Source organism: Cnephaeus nilssonii, assembly GCF_951640355.1.
Source record: "Cnephaeus nilssonii genome assembly, chromosome: 7".
NCBI lineage: Eukaryota > Metazoa > Chordata > Mammalia > Chiroptera > Vespertilionidae > Cnephaeus > Cnephaeus nilssonii.
In genome coordinates this window covers 102,805,602-102,818,041 of record NC_137078.1, presented here as the reverse complement: position 1 = coordinate 102,818,041, position 12,440 = coordinate 102,805,602, and the positions used below count along the sequence as shown (strand labels likewise).

The following is a 12,440-nucleotide window of genomic DNA, read 5'->3' as shown; positions in this document are numbered from 1 at the left end:
TGCTCAGTCGCAGGCCCTTCCCCTGGGTCTGCGTGCACTGACAGCACTGACAGCAGGCTCTCTCCGGGGCAGGCCCTCGGCTTTCCTTCGGTGACCAGGCTGTTCTAAAGGGAGACTGTTCTCAGGGGGACTGGCCAGTCCTGAGCCTGCAGGTTGCTTGAGCTGATTTAGACTGGGCCCTTGTTCTAGAGAAAAGTCTATGGTCTCAGTTATCTGAATATTTTCAAGGTCTCCTGCCTACACAGACCCTGGCTGAATTTATGTTTAAAAACCACCGTCCCGCCCTGACCGGTTTGGCCCAGTGGATAGAGCGTCAGCCTGCGGACTGAAGGGTCCCAGGTTCGATTCCAGTCAAGAGCATGTAACTTGGTTGTGGGCACATCCCCAGTAGGAGGTGTGCAGGAGGCAGCTGATTGATGTTTCTAACTCTCTATCCTTCTCCCTCCTCTCTGTAAAAAATCAATAAAATATATTTTAAAAAATAATAATAAAAACCACCGCCCCTCCTCATGTGCATTTTTAACTAAATGGACAATGTGACCAAAAGTAATTTAGGTTCTCAGTAGTTACGGGAAACATTTGAGATTCCAAAACTTAACTTTTAAAAAATATATATTTTTATTGATTTCAGAGAGGAAGGGAGAGGGAGAGAGAGATAGAAACATCAGTGATGGCCCTAGCCAGTTTGGCTCTGTGGATAGAGTGTCGGCCTGCGGACTAAAGGGTCCCGGGTTCGATTCTGGTCAAGGACACACGCCTGGGTGGCAGGCTCAGTCTCCAGTGGGGGGCGTGCAGGAAGCAGCCAATCAGTGATTCTTATCATTGATGTTTCTATCTCTCCTTTTACCTTCCTCTCTGAAATCAATAAAAATATTAAAAAAGAGAGAAAGAAAGAAACATCAATGATGAGAGAAAATCATTGATTTGGCTGCATTCTGCACACCCCACACTGGGGATTGAGCCCCAAACCTGGGCATGTGCCCTGACTGGGAATCGAACTGTGACCTCCTGGTTCATAGGTCAACGCTCAACCATTGAGCCATGCTGGCCGAGCATCCAAACTTTTTAAAAAACTTAATTGGACAACCGCAGCTCTGAAATTGCCAAATGGGACACCTGTTTTGAGTGGCATTTTGAGGCTTCCAAACATTACCAGGAATCTGAAGTTGCCTCTTCACAAAATAGTTTTAGAATTCACTGAAGCCAACCAGCTTTTTTTTTTTTTTTTAAATATATTTTATTGATTTTTTACAGAAAGGAAGGGAGAGGGATAGAGAGTTAGAAACATCGATGAGAGAGAAACATCGATCAGCTGCCTCCTGCACACCTCCTACTGAGGATGTGCCTGCAACCAAGGTACATGCCCTTGACCAGAATCGAGCCTGGGACCCTTGAGTCCGCAGGCCGACGCTCTATCCACTGAGCCACACCGGCCAGGGCCGAACCAGCTTTTGAAGAAAGAAGACGGCTTCGGAAGCCTCCCGTTCCTTGCCGCTGGTGCCGGCCTGCCTTCCCCCCGGACCCCCATTTCTCAGGCTCCGCCGCTGGAGCCATCTGGCTTCCACTCCAGCCTCCTTGCCACGGGCTCCAGCTCCGCCCGAACCTCCTCTCACTCCCTCCTCTGAACCTATCAGTACGGGACCCTTTAAAGTTGAGCCCTCTGAGGGTCCTAATAAACCCCAAGCTTCCTATGCCCCCTGGACTCTAGTTGGGGACTTCCCTAAGGTGACTGAGGATCCTCACAGAGTTGCTGAAGGATTTGACCTGGTTACTCAAACCTACCAGCCCGGATTCTCTGCGTGATGTCGGCTGTGTTTGCTAGTCCATGAAGGCGGCACCCGCTCTGGAGGAGACCTGCTGGATCACACCGCCCTGAAAGGGATTTTTAGCAAAATGAAAACGCGGTGGGGCTCTCCACTGAGCAGTTACCGCAGCCTTCCCACAGCCTGTCCCTCAGAGCAGAATCCAGATGTGCTCCCCCAAGTCAGGTGAGTCTGTGCGTGTAATTAACTTGATTTTAAGGGAAAGTCTGGTCTTCCCTCAGACGTTGAATTCACTCAAGTAGCCTTTACCTCTGTGCTTATTAAAGGCTGAACTAGCCCAGCTGGCATGCTCAGTGGTTGAGCGTCGACCTATGAACCAGGAGGTCACGGTTTGATTCCTGGTCAGGGCACATGCCTGGGTTGGGGGCTTGGGTTGGGGGCTTGATGCCTGGGTTGCCTGCTGGGTCCCCAGAAGGGGGCCTGCAGGAGGCAGCCAATCAGTGATTCTTTCTCATCATTGATGTTTCTAACTCTCCCTCTACCTTCCTCTCTGAAATCCATCTATACTAATAAAAGAGAAAGATGCAAATTGACCATACCTTCACAATGCCCATCAGCCAATCAAGAGTGAGTATGCAAATTAACCCAACAAAGATGTTGAGTTAATTTGCATATGCAGGTGCCCAACGGCTGGAGGCGGGAAGCTTGTGTCATCACCATGGCGACGACACAGGCCTTCCGCACCACCCCAGCCACTCACGGCCTCTGGGCAGTGTGGGAAGGCAGAGGGGCGGCTCTGGCCAGAGCGAAGGCGGTGTCGGCAGCCAGGGGAAGGAAGGCCCATTCTTGCATGAATCTTTGTGCATCGGGCCTCTAGTAAGAACATATTAAAAAGAAAAAGAAAAAAAGCACACGGGTCAGAGGTTATCAAAAGTAAGGATTTCTTTTCAACAAAGGACACGGCCGTGTTAGCAGCACATGTACGCCATTTAAAGCAGTCAGAGGTGCGTGTCTAGGACTGTGTTTGGCACGGCCCCCACTGAGCACATGCAGCTACCTAAGTTAGTTAACATTCACGATGCGCCCTGGCTGGTTTAGCTCAGTGGGTAGAGTGTCAGCCTGTGGACTGAAGGGTCCCGGGTTCGGTTCCAGCCAAGGGCACATGCCCGGGTTGTGGGCTGGATCCCCAGTAGGGCGCATGCAGGAGGCAGCCGATCAATGATTCTCTCTCATTATTGATGTTTCTCTCTCTCCCTCTCCTTTCCTCTCTGAAATCAATAAAGAAATATATTTAAAAATAAAATAAAATTGCCCTAACCGGTTTGGCTCAGTGGATAGAGCGTCGGCCTGTAGACTCAATGGTCCCAGGTTCAATTCTGGTCAAGGGCATTTATCCTTGGTTTCGGGCACATACCCAGTAGGGAGTGTGCAGGAGGCAGCTGATTGATGTTTCTCTATCATGGATGTTTTTAACTCTCTATCCCTCTCCCTTCCTCCCTGTAAAAAAATCAATAAAATGTATTTAAAAATATAAAAATAAAAATCAATACAAAAATATTTAAAAAAATAAAAAGATGTGGTATCAAGGAAAAAATAGCAAGATCAGCAATACCATGTTCGAGGTAAGTGATAAAACATGAAGGTAAGGACGCATCAGTGGTTGCTGATGGGGAAGAAGGGAGCAGCAGGGGAGAATCTGTCAGACTAGAATCCAAGTGAGCAGGACAGACTCTGGGCCAAGGAAGGAGGAGACAGGTGGGGTGGGGAGGGGGTGGCGCATCCCATCCCAGACACGGAGGCCTTGTAGTAAGCTGGGAAGTTAGCTATTGCCGCCCACCCACCACACCCCACCTAGGAGCTCAGGCAAATGCTCTGTGTTGTATGAGACAGGACAGAGTAGCAATTGATCCCTCAGACTTAGTATCAGAAAAAAAGAGGATAAGAAGCATAGTAACATCTCTCTTTTTATTTTTTTTTAATATATTTTATTGATTTTTTACAGAGAGGAAGGGAGAGGGATAGAGAGCTAGAAACATCGATGAGAGAGAAACATCGACCAGCTGCCTCCTGCACACCCCCTACTGGGGATGTGCCCGCAACCAATGTACATGCCCTTGACCGGAATCGAACCTGGGACCTTTCAGTCCGCAGACCGACGCTCTATCCACTGAGCCAAACCAGTTTCAGCAACATCTCTCTTTTTAAAAAATATATATTTTTATTGATTTCAGAGAGGAAGGAATAGAGAGAAAAAAAAACACCTCAATGATAAGAGAATCATTGATCGGCTGCCTCCTGCACGCCACCCACTGGGAATCATGCCCACAACCAATTATGTGCCCCGACCAGGAATCAAACCGTGATCTCCTGGTTCATAGGTTGATGCTCAACCACTGAGCCACACTGGCTGGTTAACATCTCTACAGATAAGGTACACCAGAAAGACACTCAGAAAATCCAAGAATTTCAACCAGATATTTCATCGTAAGCTAAACGGAGTTAGAGAAATGTTAAAAATTATGAAAGAGCATCCTGCATTAGAAATGGGGAAGATTTTTTTTTTACTGAGATCATTGGAAAAGATGAAGATTTGAAAAGACAACTGGTAGCCTGGCTGGCGTGGCTCAATGATTGCGCGTTGACCTATGAACCAAGAGGTCATGGTTCGATTCCCGATGAGGGCACATGCCCAGGTTGTGGGCTTGACCCCCAGCATGGGGCGTATAGGAGGCAGCCGATGGGTGATTCTCTGATCGTTGATGTTTCTCTCTTCCTCTCCCTTCCCCTCTGAAATCAATAAAAATATGTTTTTCTTAAAAAGACCACTGGTACAACTTAGAAATGAAAGGACAGATTTCTAAAGGAGGATGAGACGCAGGAGTAACAGGAGGCGTCTGTCATGTGCTCACAGAATGATTGTGGGCCACCCTGTGGGTAAGTGAGGAGCCTGCCGTGGATCAGGTGTGGGGTGAGCAGGAGTCGGGCCACTGGAGTGGGGACTTCAAGGGCCCCACACGTCTGGATGTGGCTCTTACATCCTGTCCTCAGCAGGTGCAGCCTAGTGCCCTCTCTGGAGTGGGGCCACCACTCCCCCTCTTGGCCATCATCACTGAGGACACCCGCCCAGTCCCAGGAGATGTGGTGAGGGTGCGGGAGGCTCTCTAGACTCAGGCTGAAGTGGCCAAACCACTTGTCCGCCAGGCCAGGGTTTCCAGCAGCTCCCCAGCCATCCCTGACGACCAAATCCAACAGTACCGACCCCCTTCCTGAGGCCATCGGGAATCGCCAGCCCTGCCCGCCCTTGAGAAACTGTTCCTGTTTGTCCCTAATCCTGCCTGCGGTGCTGCGTGTCCCCCCAGCCCCTCCAGTTTAGCCCCTGGGACTGTGAGGTCCTCACACGTCCGGCGCTGATGAAACCGGCTTCTCCTTTGAGGCCTGAGAAGCCCCCCCCTCCCCCCATGTGCCCAGAGCCAGACCATCAGGGTGAACGAGGGGATCCAGCAGCTGCCGCGGGCTGTGGGGAGGAGCCGGCAGGTCTACATCCTGCCTCCTGGTGTATGAGGCAGCAGAATTGCAATCATCCCTCAGACTTAGTGTCAGAAAAAAGAGGATAAGAAGCACAGTAGCATCCCTACAGAGGAGGAAGGCACGCCAGAGAGACGCCCAGAAGACAGGCAATGACCACCGGTGGCCCAGCCGGCGTGGCTCCGTGGTTGAGCATTGACCTATGAACTAGGAGGTCATGGTTCGATTCCCAGTCAGGGCCCATGCCTGGGTTGTGGGCTTGTGTGCCCGGTCAGGGCCCATGCCCAGGTCAGGGCCAGCTGGGGTCCCAGAGCTGGCCACGTGGCCGTCACGTGTTCACAGAATCAGGTTGGGAGTGAGCAGGGAGTCATGGCCATGGTAGTGGGGATTTCAAGAAGGGCCCCACGCCTGGAGCTCCAGCCGGTGAGGCTGGGACACAGCCCTGGGCATTGGCCTGGAGGGCACTTCAGGTGGCCGCATGGACAGCAGTGATGATGGCCCCGGTGGCGGTCTCCCGTGGCGGTCTCCCGTAGGCCCGTGACCCGGGCCCCATTCCTGTCTCCACCTGACAGATGAGGAAACAGGGCTGAAAGGCGGCATGGCCCTTCAGGGTTCCGTGTCCGAGAATGAGCTTCAGTATCTTCAGGCACCAGCCAGGCAGGTGAAGCCTCCACAGCTGAGGCACCTGGACCCGCCTCCAGGGTACAGGAAGCCCGGGGGTTCACAGGGAGCAGCAGGTCCCCTCCAGCGCAGTCCCAAGTGGGAGTGGCCACAGAAGAGCAGAGGTAGTGATCAGAGGGAGGAGGGGGGCTGGAGGGGTCTGGACCAGGTGGACCAGAGGGGGTGGGGGTGAAGCCTGGGAGGGTGATGGACGTCTAGGGGAGGGGGCTGTGGTGAGTTTGGGAGCATGAGTGTTTGGCTGGCCACCGGGTGCAGGCCATCTCCCAGGCCCGGCTCGCCTGCTGACCGCACTGGGCAGGTGGTGCCTCCAGCCCTGCACTCCCACCTCTGGAAAAGGCTGCGGGTCAGGGTGACCAGCCTCTCCACGGGCGAGTGGACAGGTCTGTGGCTCTAGCCGGGTGGGCTCGAGCCCATAACCAGGGCCCAAATCAGGTGGAGGGCCAGGAGGGAAGGGGGGCAGACCGCAGGGAACCCTGTGGCCCCAGCACCTGGAACTAGAGGATGGATGCCAGGGAGCCTGACAGGGACTGAGGGGGCTCCCCCTGCCCCTAAGGAAGACACGAGTGCCCTTCACAGGTGGCCTGAGACAGGCTCGCCATGGCTGCTGGAAGTGGAACCCTGCCCCCCCACCCCAGACACACGGCTGCACCCCTCCTCCTCCCCCAGAGGATGAGTCACTCCACAGCCTGCCCCCCACCCCCCTCCGCTTTCTGGCTGGATTTTGCTCCTCAGGGTCACAGCAGCTCCAGGATCTCAAGGACGGCCGAGGTGGGGGAGGGCCCAGAGGGAGGGTGGGTGGTGAGCTAGTGCATGTCACACAGGAGCCCCAGGGTTGCCTTCTGTCCTCCCCGTCCCCCCTCCCCCCAGCTCTAGCACTGCATGGGGGGCAGGCAGGGAGGGGGCCCTTCCTAGAGCCGCCCGGAAGCTGCCTGTCCCAGCTCCAGTGTTCACCGAGCCTGGCTCCTCACTGCAGCAGGTGCTGCCCCCCTGACACCCACACCCCACGCTGCACGGCCAGGTGTTTTCCCGTTTGAGGGTGCACAGCGTGCCTGTCCCTGCTTCGAGGGCAGGGGCTGGACACCCAGCCTGGGGCTGGCCGGACCTGACCAGGCAAAGGCTCCAGGGCCAGCCATGGGCTGCAGGTGCCGTGCCAGGAGCTTGAAGGAGCTGGGAGGAAAGGGGCCCAGCTCCCCTCCCCCTCCCCCACCTCCCAATAAGCACACAAGGCAGCGGTTTGAGTCTAAGGATGATGGACGTTTAGACACTGGCACGAGGCTCACACCCGACCAGCAGCACACCAGGGGCGGGCAGAGCGAAGACCGCGGTAGGGAGCGGGCACTGCGGGGGCACCAGCCAGCGCCTGGGGTTGCTGGTAGCCGCTGGGGTGAGGGCAAGGGTGAGAAGGGTTAGCCACAGTGACTCCAGAAGTGCCAGATCCAGGCGGTCACAGTCGGGGGCTCCCACGGAGGGCAGGCACGCCGCACCCCTCCTGGCACCGGGCACTGCCAGGTGGTCAGCACAGGAAGAAGCCTCAGCGAGGGCGCTCGGGTCTGCCGGGAGAGGGGCACGGCCGGCCTTCCGGCCACAGTGGGTGTGTGGGCAGCCGCATCCCTGGCCAATCCTGGGCTCCCGGCCCCAGCGCCAAGAGGTGGGGCGTCCTGTCCGTCACGCTGTGGCTGAGGCTTGGGATCCAGACCACAGTGCAAGGTCCAGCTGGGCAGGGCTGGCATCTAGTCTGCCCTCCGGACCCAACGCTGCCCCTCCAGACCAGGCCCCCTCTTCCCAGCCATCTGCCCCCACTTACCACAGGAAGTCCTCCTCAGAGGCAGCACTGCAAAACGAAAAGGGGGGCTCCCAGCCTGGAGAACTGCCAGCTTCCCCCGCCCCCCCGCCCCCAAGGTCAGAGGAACTCGCCCCTGAGCAGCTGGAGTCCAGGCCCCACCTGCTGAACCGCATCCGGGCTCCCAGCTGGTCAGACACCCCAGCAGGGACACACCATGGAGCACTGTTTACCGAGGCTCCTGCACAGCTTGAAGGGGGACTCTGGCCCAAAGCGCACACAGCCCAAGCCGGCCAATCTGGGGACCACAGATCCCTCCGGACTGCACGGGAGGGGGTGGCTGGCTCCCGCCTTGGGCCGGGGAGACTAAGGCACAAAGCTAACCTAAGCCACGGGGTGGGGTGGAGAGCGGACAAGGTCCAGGGGGCCTGGAGCAGCAAAGCGCACAGGAACCAAGCAATGAAGACGGCCTGGGTTTTCCAACTTGGCACAGGCTGGAGGTGCAGGCGACGACCCGGGGTGCCTATGGCTCTTGCTAGAAGGCGCTCCATGTCCTCACCGTCCCTACAAAGGCCCCCGGAGAAGGGGAAGGGCCCTGGTGGCGGCCCGGACCCCTCCACACGCCCAAGGGCCAGTCTCGAACTGGATTCCGGGAAGCGGAGAGCTGGCTGGTGAAGTGGTGGGATGACTCCAAGGTGCTGGCGCAGGCCTGCGCCCTCTCCATCTCCAGCGGGCCCTGCGCGGACAGCCTAGGGAGGGGAGAGGAACGGAGGGCAGGGCGGGCTGAGGCCTCCCACGCACTGGTCGGGAGACAAGAGCCCCCGCGGCCGCCTCCGGCTCAGGGCTGCCTGCGCAGGCCCGGGCGCCCGAAGGCCGGGTGCATGAGGTTCTCCGTGATGTACGCCACGAGCAGGCAGATGACCACGAGCATGACGCAGATGGAGCCGCCCACCGCCGTCATGGCCACCACGATGTCCCGCATGCCGGCCGGCTCCGCGACGAACTCCACGCACTCGGCGGGCCCGATGGCCTCGGGGGCGCGCTCGCTGTGCAGCGGCAGCGGCTGCAGGCACAGGTGGTAGCGCACGCCCTCGTGCACGTCGGGCAGCAGGTAGTCCCGGCAGGAGGCGCCGAGCAGCACGCGCTCGCAGGGGAAGCGCGTGTAGGCGCCGCGCCACGAACAGTCCAGCACGAAGGAGCGCAAGCGGCGCGCCCGGGCCGGCGGCAGGCGCCACTGCACCAACACGCTGCGGTTGCGCAGGACGCTGGCGCGCAGCGAGTGGCCGGCCGAGGTGTGCACCGCGCAGCCGGGCTCCTGGCAGCGGAAGCCGCGCACGGGGCTGCGGAAGCACAGGCGCCCGCCGCCCGCCTCGGCGTCCTCGGGCAGCACCTTGTAGGGGCACCAGGGCGCGTCGGCCGCCGGCTCCCAGCTTGGGGGCGTCGGGGCGGCCGCGGCGCAGGGCGGCGGCCTGCAGGCGGCCAGCAGCAGCAGCAGCAGCAGCAGCAGCGGCGGCGGGGCGCGCATCCTGCGGCGGGGCCTGGCGCAGCGGGACTCGGGCTCGCGGGCGCACGGGCGCGGGCGGAGGGTCACGCGGGCCGCGCCGCCGCCGCTCGCCCCGCGCGCCGCGCCCTCCGCCGCCGCCCGCTCCGACCCGCTCCCTGCGCCCCGTGCGCGCTCGGACCCGGCGCGGCGGCGGAGGCGGGGCCGCCCCACGCCCCGCCCCCCTTAACCCTCGCTGGGCCGTGGCCTGCCGGCCCCTGAAGGGTGGATCTCCAGGGAGAGCGCGCGAGGGAGGTGGGCGTGCGCCCTGGGGGCGGCCGCTGCGGTCTCAAGACTCCCAGCCCCGGCCGCGCGGGTGTGGCAGGCTCCGCGCAAGTCCTCCGGTCCCTCCGCTTCTGGCCGTGAGAGCGCACCTCGGCCCCCGCCCCCGCCCGGCTCCCTGAGGCTTTCCCGCGGGCTGTGCTTTAGTGACTCGGAGGGGAGGCCGCAGCCCGGAGCGCGCAGGACCCCGGGTCACGCCGCCCCATCTCAGACTCGCGTGGGGACCCAAGGTAAGGGTCCCGGCCTGTCGTGAGGGAGGAGGCGCGGACGGAAGCGTTCCTTCGCCCCCAGGGCTGTTGCCCCTTTAGAGTTGGATGGCGCCGAGCGGGAAGGGCGCGAACGTTGAGGCTGCCTTTGGTGAAAACTTTTGTTCAGTCCACGCAGGAGAGCGACAGGCGGAGCACCGTCTATTCTGATTGACCCCTGGGGTGGCCCTCTCGGTGATCCCGGAAGGGGGTCAGGGCTGGACACAGGGGATCACCCCCACCCGCCAGCCCACCTTCTCCCACACTTGTCTTCAGGGTGGGCCCCGAGGCCCTTGCCGCCCCATCCCATCCCTGCCTCGACCTCCTGGTGCTCCAGACCGCCCTCCAGGGCCGCGTGCACAGGGCCTGGCCGGAGTGGACAAAGCGGCAGCACTCGGTTCAGGGAGCGGCTGGCGGCTGCTCTGTGTCCCGGGCAGGGAGGTGAGGACTGTGGACCCTGGGCCCCTGGGTGCTGCTCTCGCCTGGGAGAGGAGAGGGGGCACTCGGTGGCCGCAGCGCTGAGTTACTGGTTCCCAGCTCTGGACAGCCATGGAGCACCCACTCACCCATGGAGCACCCCACCCCACCCCCAGCCTCACTGGTTCCTGGTCATTTTCAAAAAGTCCAGGCCAGCACCAGATCTCAAGGCCTCAGAGCCTGAAGCCAAGGGTCAGACCCACCGCCCCTCCCCGCTCTGCCCAGCACACCTCCTTACCTAGCCTGGAGGGCCCTGACCCCCAAAACCAGGCCTCTGCAGCTTGTTGGGACCCTGAACAGGGCCTCCAGGCCTCAGCACCTAGCTTGGGGGTGAAGGCTTGGAGAGCGGTCCTCCCCGGCCCTGCCCCTGGCTCCTCCTTTCTCAAGCAGAGAGGGCCCTGGGCTTGGACCCCTGCCCCAGGGAAGCAGAAAGTGATGGTGATCTAGGGACCCCCATAACTCCACCCGGAACCCCGCGGAGCGTGGGTCAGCTTGCTCACATCGGCTGCAGTGGGAGCGCGAGACAACCGCAGGTGCTCTGCCTGCGGGGAGGGGCACCGTGGGCAGAGCAGGGCAGGCGACAGTGCGGGGGGGGGGGTGCGGGGGGCGACGGGGAGGGGAGCCCCATGCTCTCCGTGCCTTAGAGAGCACGTGGAAGTCATGCGGCAGCACCCTGTGGGCGGACGAACTTTCTTCCCGCGTTTTGAGATCGCGAACTTGGCGGCAAGCCCTGCCCAGAACGGAGGCTTTCCGCAGGCGCACAAAGGCGCCGGTCGGGGTCGCTGCGATCAGCATCCCGGGCGTTCAGGGCGCCTCCGGGCCGGGGACCCGGCGCGCAGCTGCGGGCGGGCGGCGACCGCCACCTGCCGGCCGCGTGGAGTACAGTTCCCCTCGGGTCCTCTTCCCTTTCAGCAAAGCCCTGGGGGTTCTTGCCTTTGACAAGAACTTTCCATTTTAAATCGTTTTCTGTCCTTTTCCTGCCCTTGGATCGTCTTCTCTCTCTCTCTTTTATATATATATATATATATATATATATATTTTATTGATTCTCCACAGAGAGGAAGGGAGAAGGAGAGAGAGAAACATCGATGAGAGAGAAACATCCATCAGCTGCCTCCTGCACACCCCCTACTGGGGATGTGCCTGCAACCAGGGTACATGCCCTTGACCGGAATCGAACCTGGGACCCTTCAGTCCGCAGGCCGACGCTCTATCCACCGAGCCAAACCGGTTAGGGCTCTTCTCTCTTTTTTATCCATCCGTGTTGCCTCAGCCTTTCGTAAGTTGCAGAGTTCGTTTCTGGCCTCTGGCTTTTGCCTGTAACCGGTTCAGCCGGACAAACATGCTTGACCTGGGGCTTTGTCCTTCCTGGATTTGAGGTTCAGGTATTTAGGATGTCTTCTCGGTCCTGAGGCCAAAGAGCAAATGTCCTTCGGGCCCCCAGTTCTTAAGTGGTTTGTTTTATTTATCTATTTATTCTGCACCTAAATTTTGGTCAACTCAGGTCCCAGAGACATACATGTTTCCGGGAAAGGCAGGTGAGACTTCAGCCTGCACAGAGGTCTGGCTGGCAGTCTGAACTCACCCCTCCCTTTGGCAATGCGGCCAGGGTCCAGGGCCTGGCCTTGGACCTTGGGGAGTGTGTTTGGGGGGGGTCCTTTCCCACACCGCTGCCCAGCCGCATGGCCCTGGGTGGGCACATGTCTCAGCCCGCCTTCTCGGGGTCCTTATCTGTGAGTCGCGATTGACAATACCGCCTGGCTGGCTGGGCTGAGTAAGGATTACCTGTGAAAACACACGTGCCCAGTACTTAGTGAGCACTGCAAAGTGATGCTGTTTATTTGAGAGAATTACAGGCGGAATAGACTGAAAAGAGGGGGTTCACTGGCAATCTGTGCTCCGTGGTTGGGGCAAGCAGGCTCCCTCCCAACTCTGCTTTCAGAAGGAAGCCTGGTGGACTGGCACCCTGGGAGGGGAAACGGAGGCCCAGAAGAAACATTCGCCAGTGGAGGAACCATCCCTGGACCATCTCTGCCTAAGAGGAGACCCATCCTCCGTCTTGGTTAAGACACTTTTATTGGAAGGTTTTCTGACACTGTCATGGGGCTTGGTCCTCCCCAACACAGTGTCTCGCTCTCAGATTTCAG

At 59.1% G+C, this 12,440-nt stretch overlaps 1 protein-coding gene across 1 annotated transcript; it reads right to left on the bottom strand.

Moving 5' to 3' along the window:
* Positions 1–7,213: 7,213 nt before the first annotated feature.
* FNDC10 (fibronectin type III domain containing 10) lies at positions 7,214–9,369 on the bottom strand. Its single transcript, XM_079777458.1, has 2 exons — positions 8,134–9,369; positions 7,214–7,800 (listed from the first exon to the last, which is right to left on the bottom strand). Exon 1 carries the CDS (start codon positions 9,272–9,274, stop codon positions 8,588–8,590), a length of 687 nt encoding a protein of 228 aa, XP_079633584.1. The 5' UTR covers positions 9,275–9,369; the 3' UTR covers positions 7,214–7,800; positions 8,134–8,587.
* Between the last annotated feature and the right edge of the window lie 3,071 nt (positions 9,370–12,440).

What these genes read in the sequence shown, in the direction of transcription:
- FNDC10 (XM_079777458.1), bottom strand. Translation starts at nt 9,274, where the DNA reads ATGCGCGCCCCGCCGCCGCTGCTGCTGCTGCTGCTGCTGCTGCTGGCC.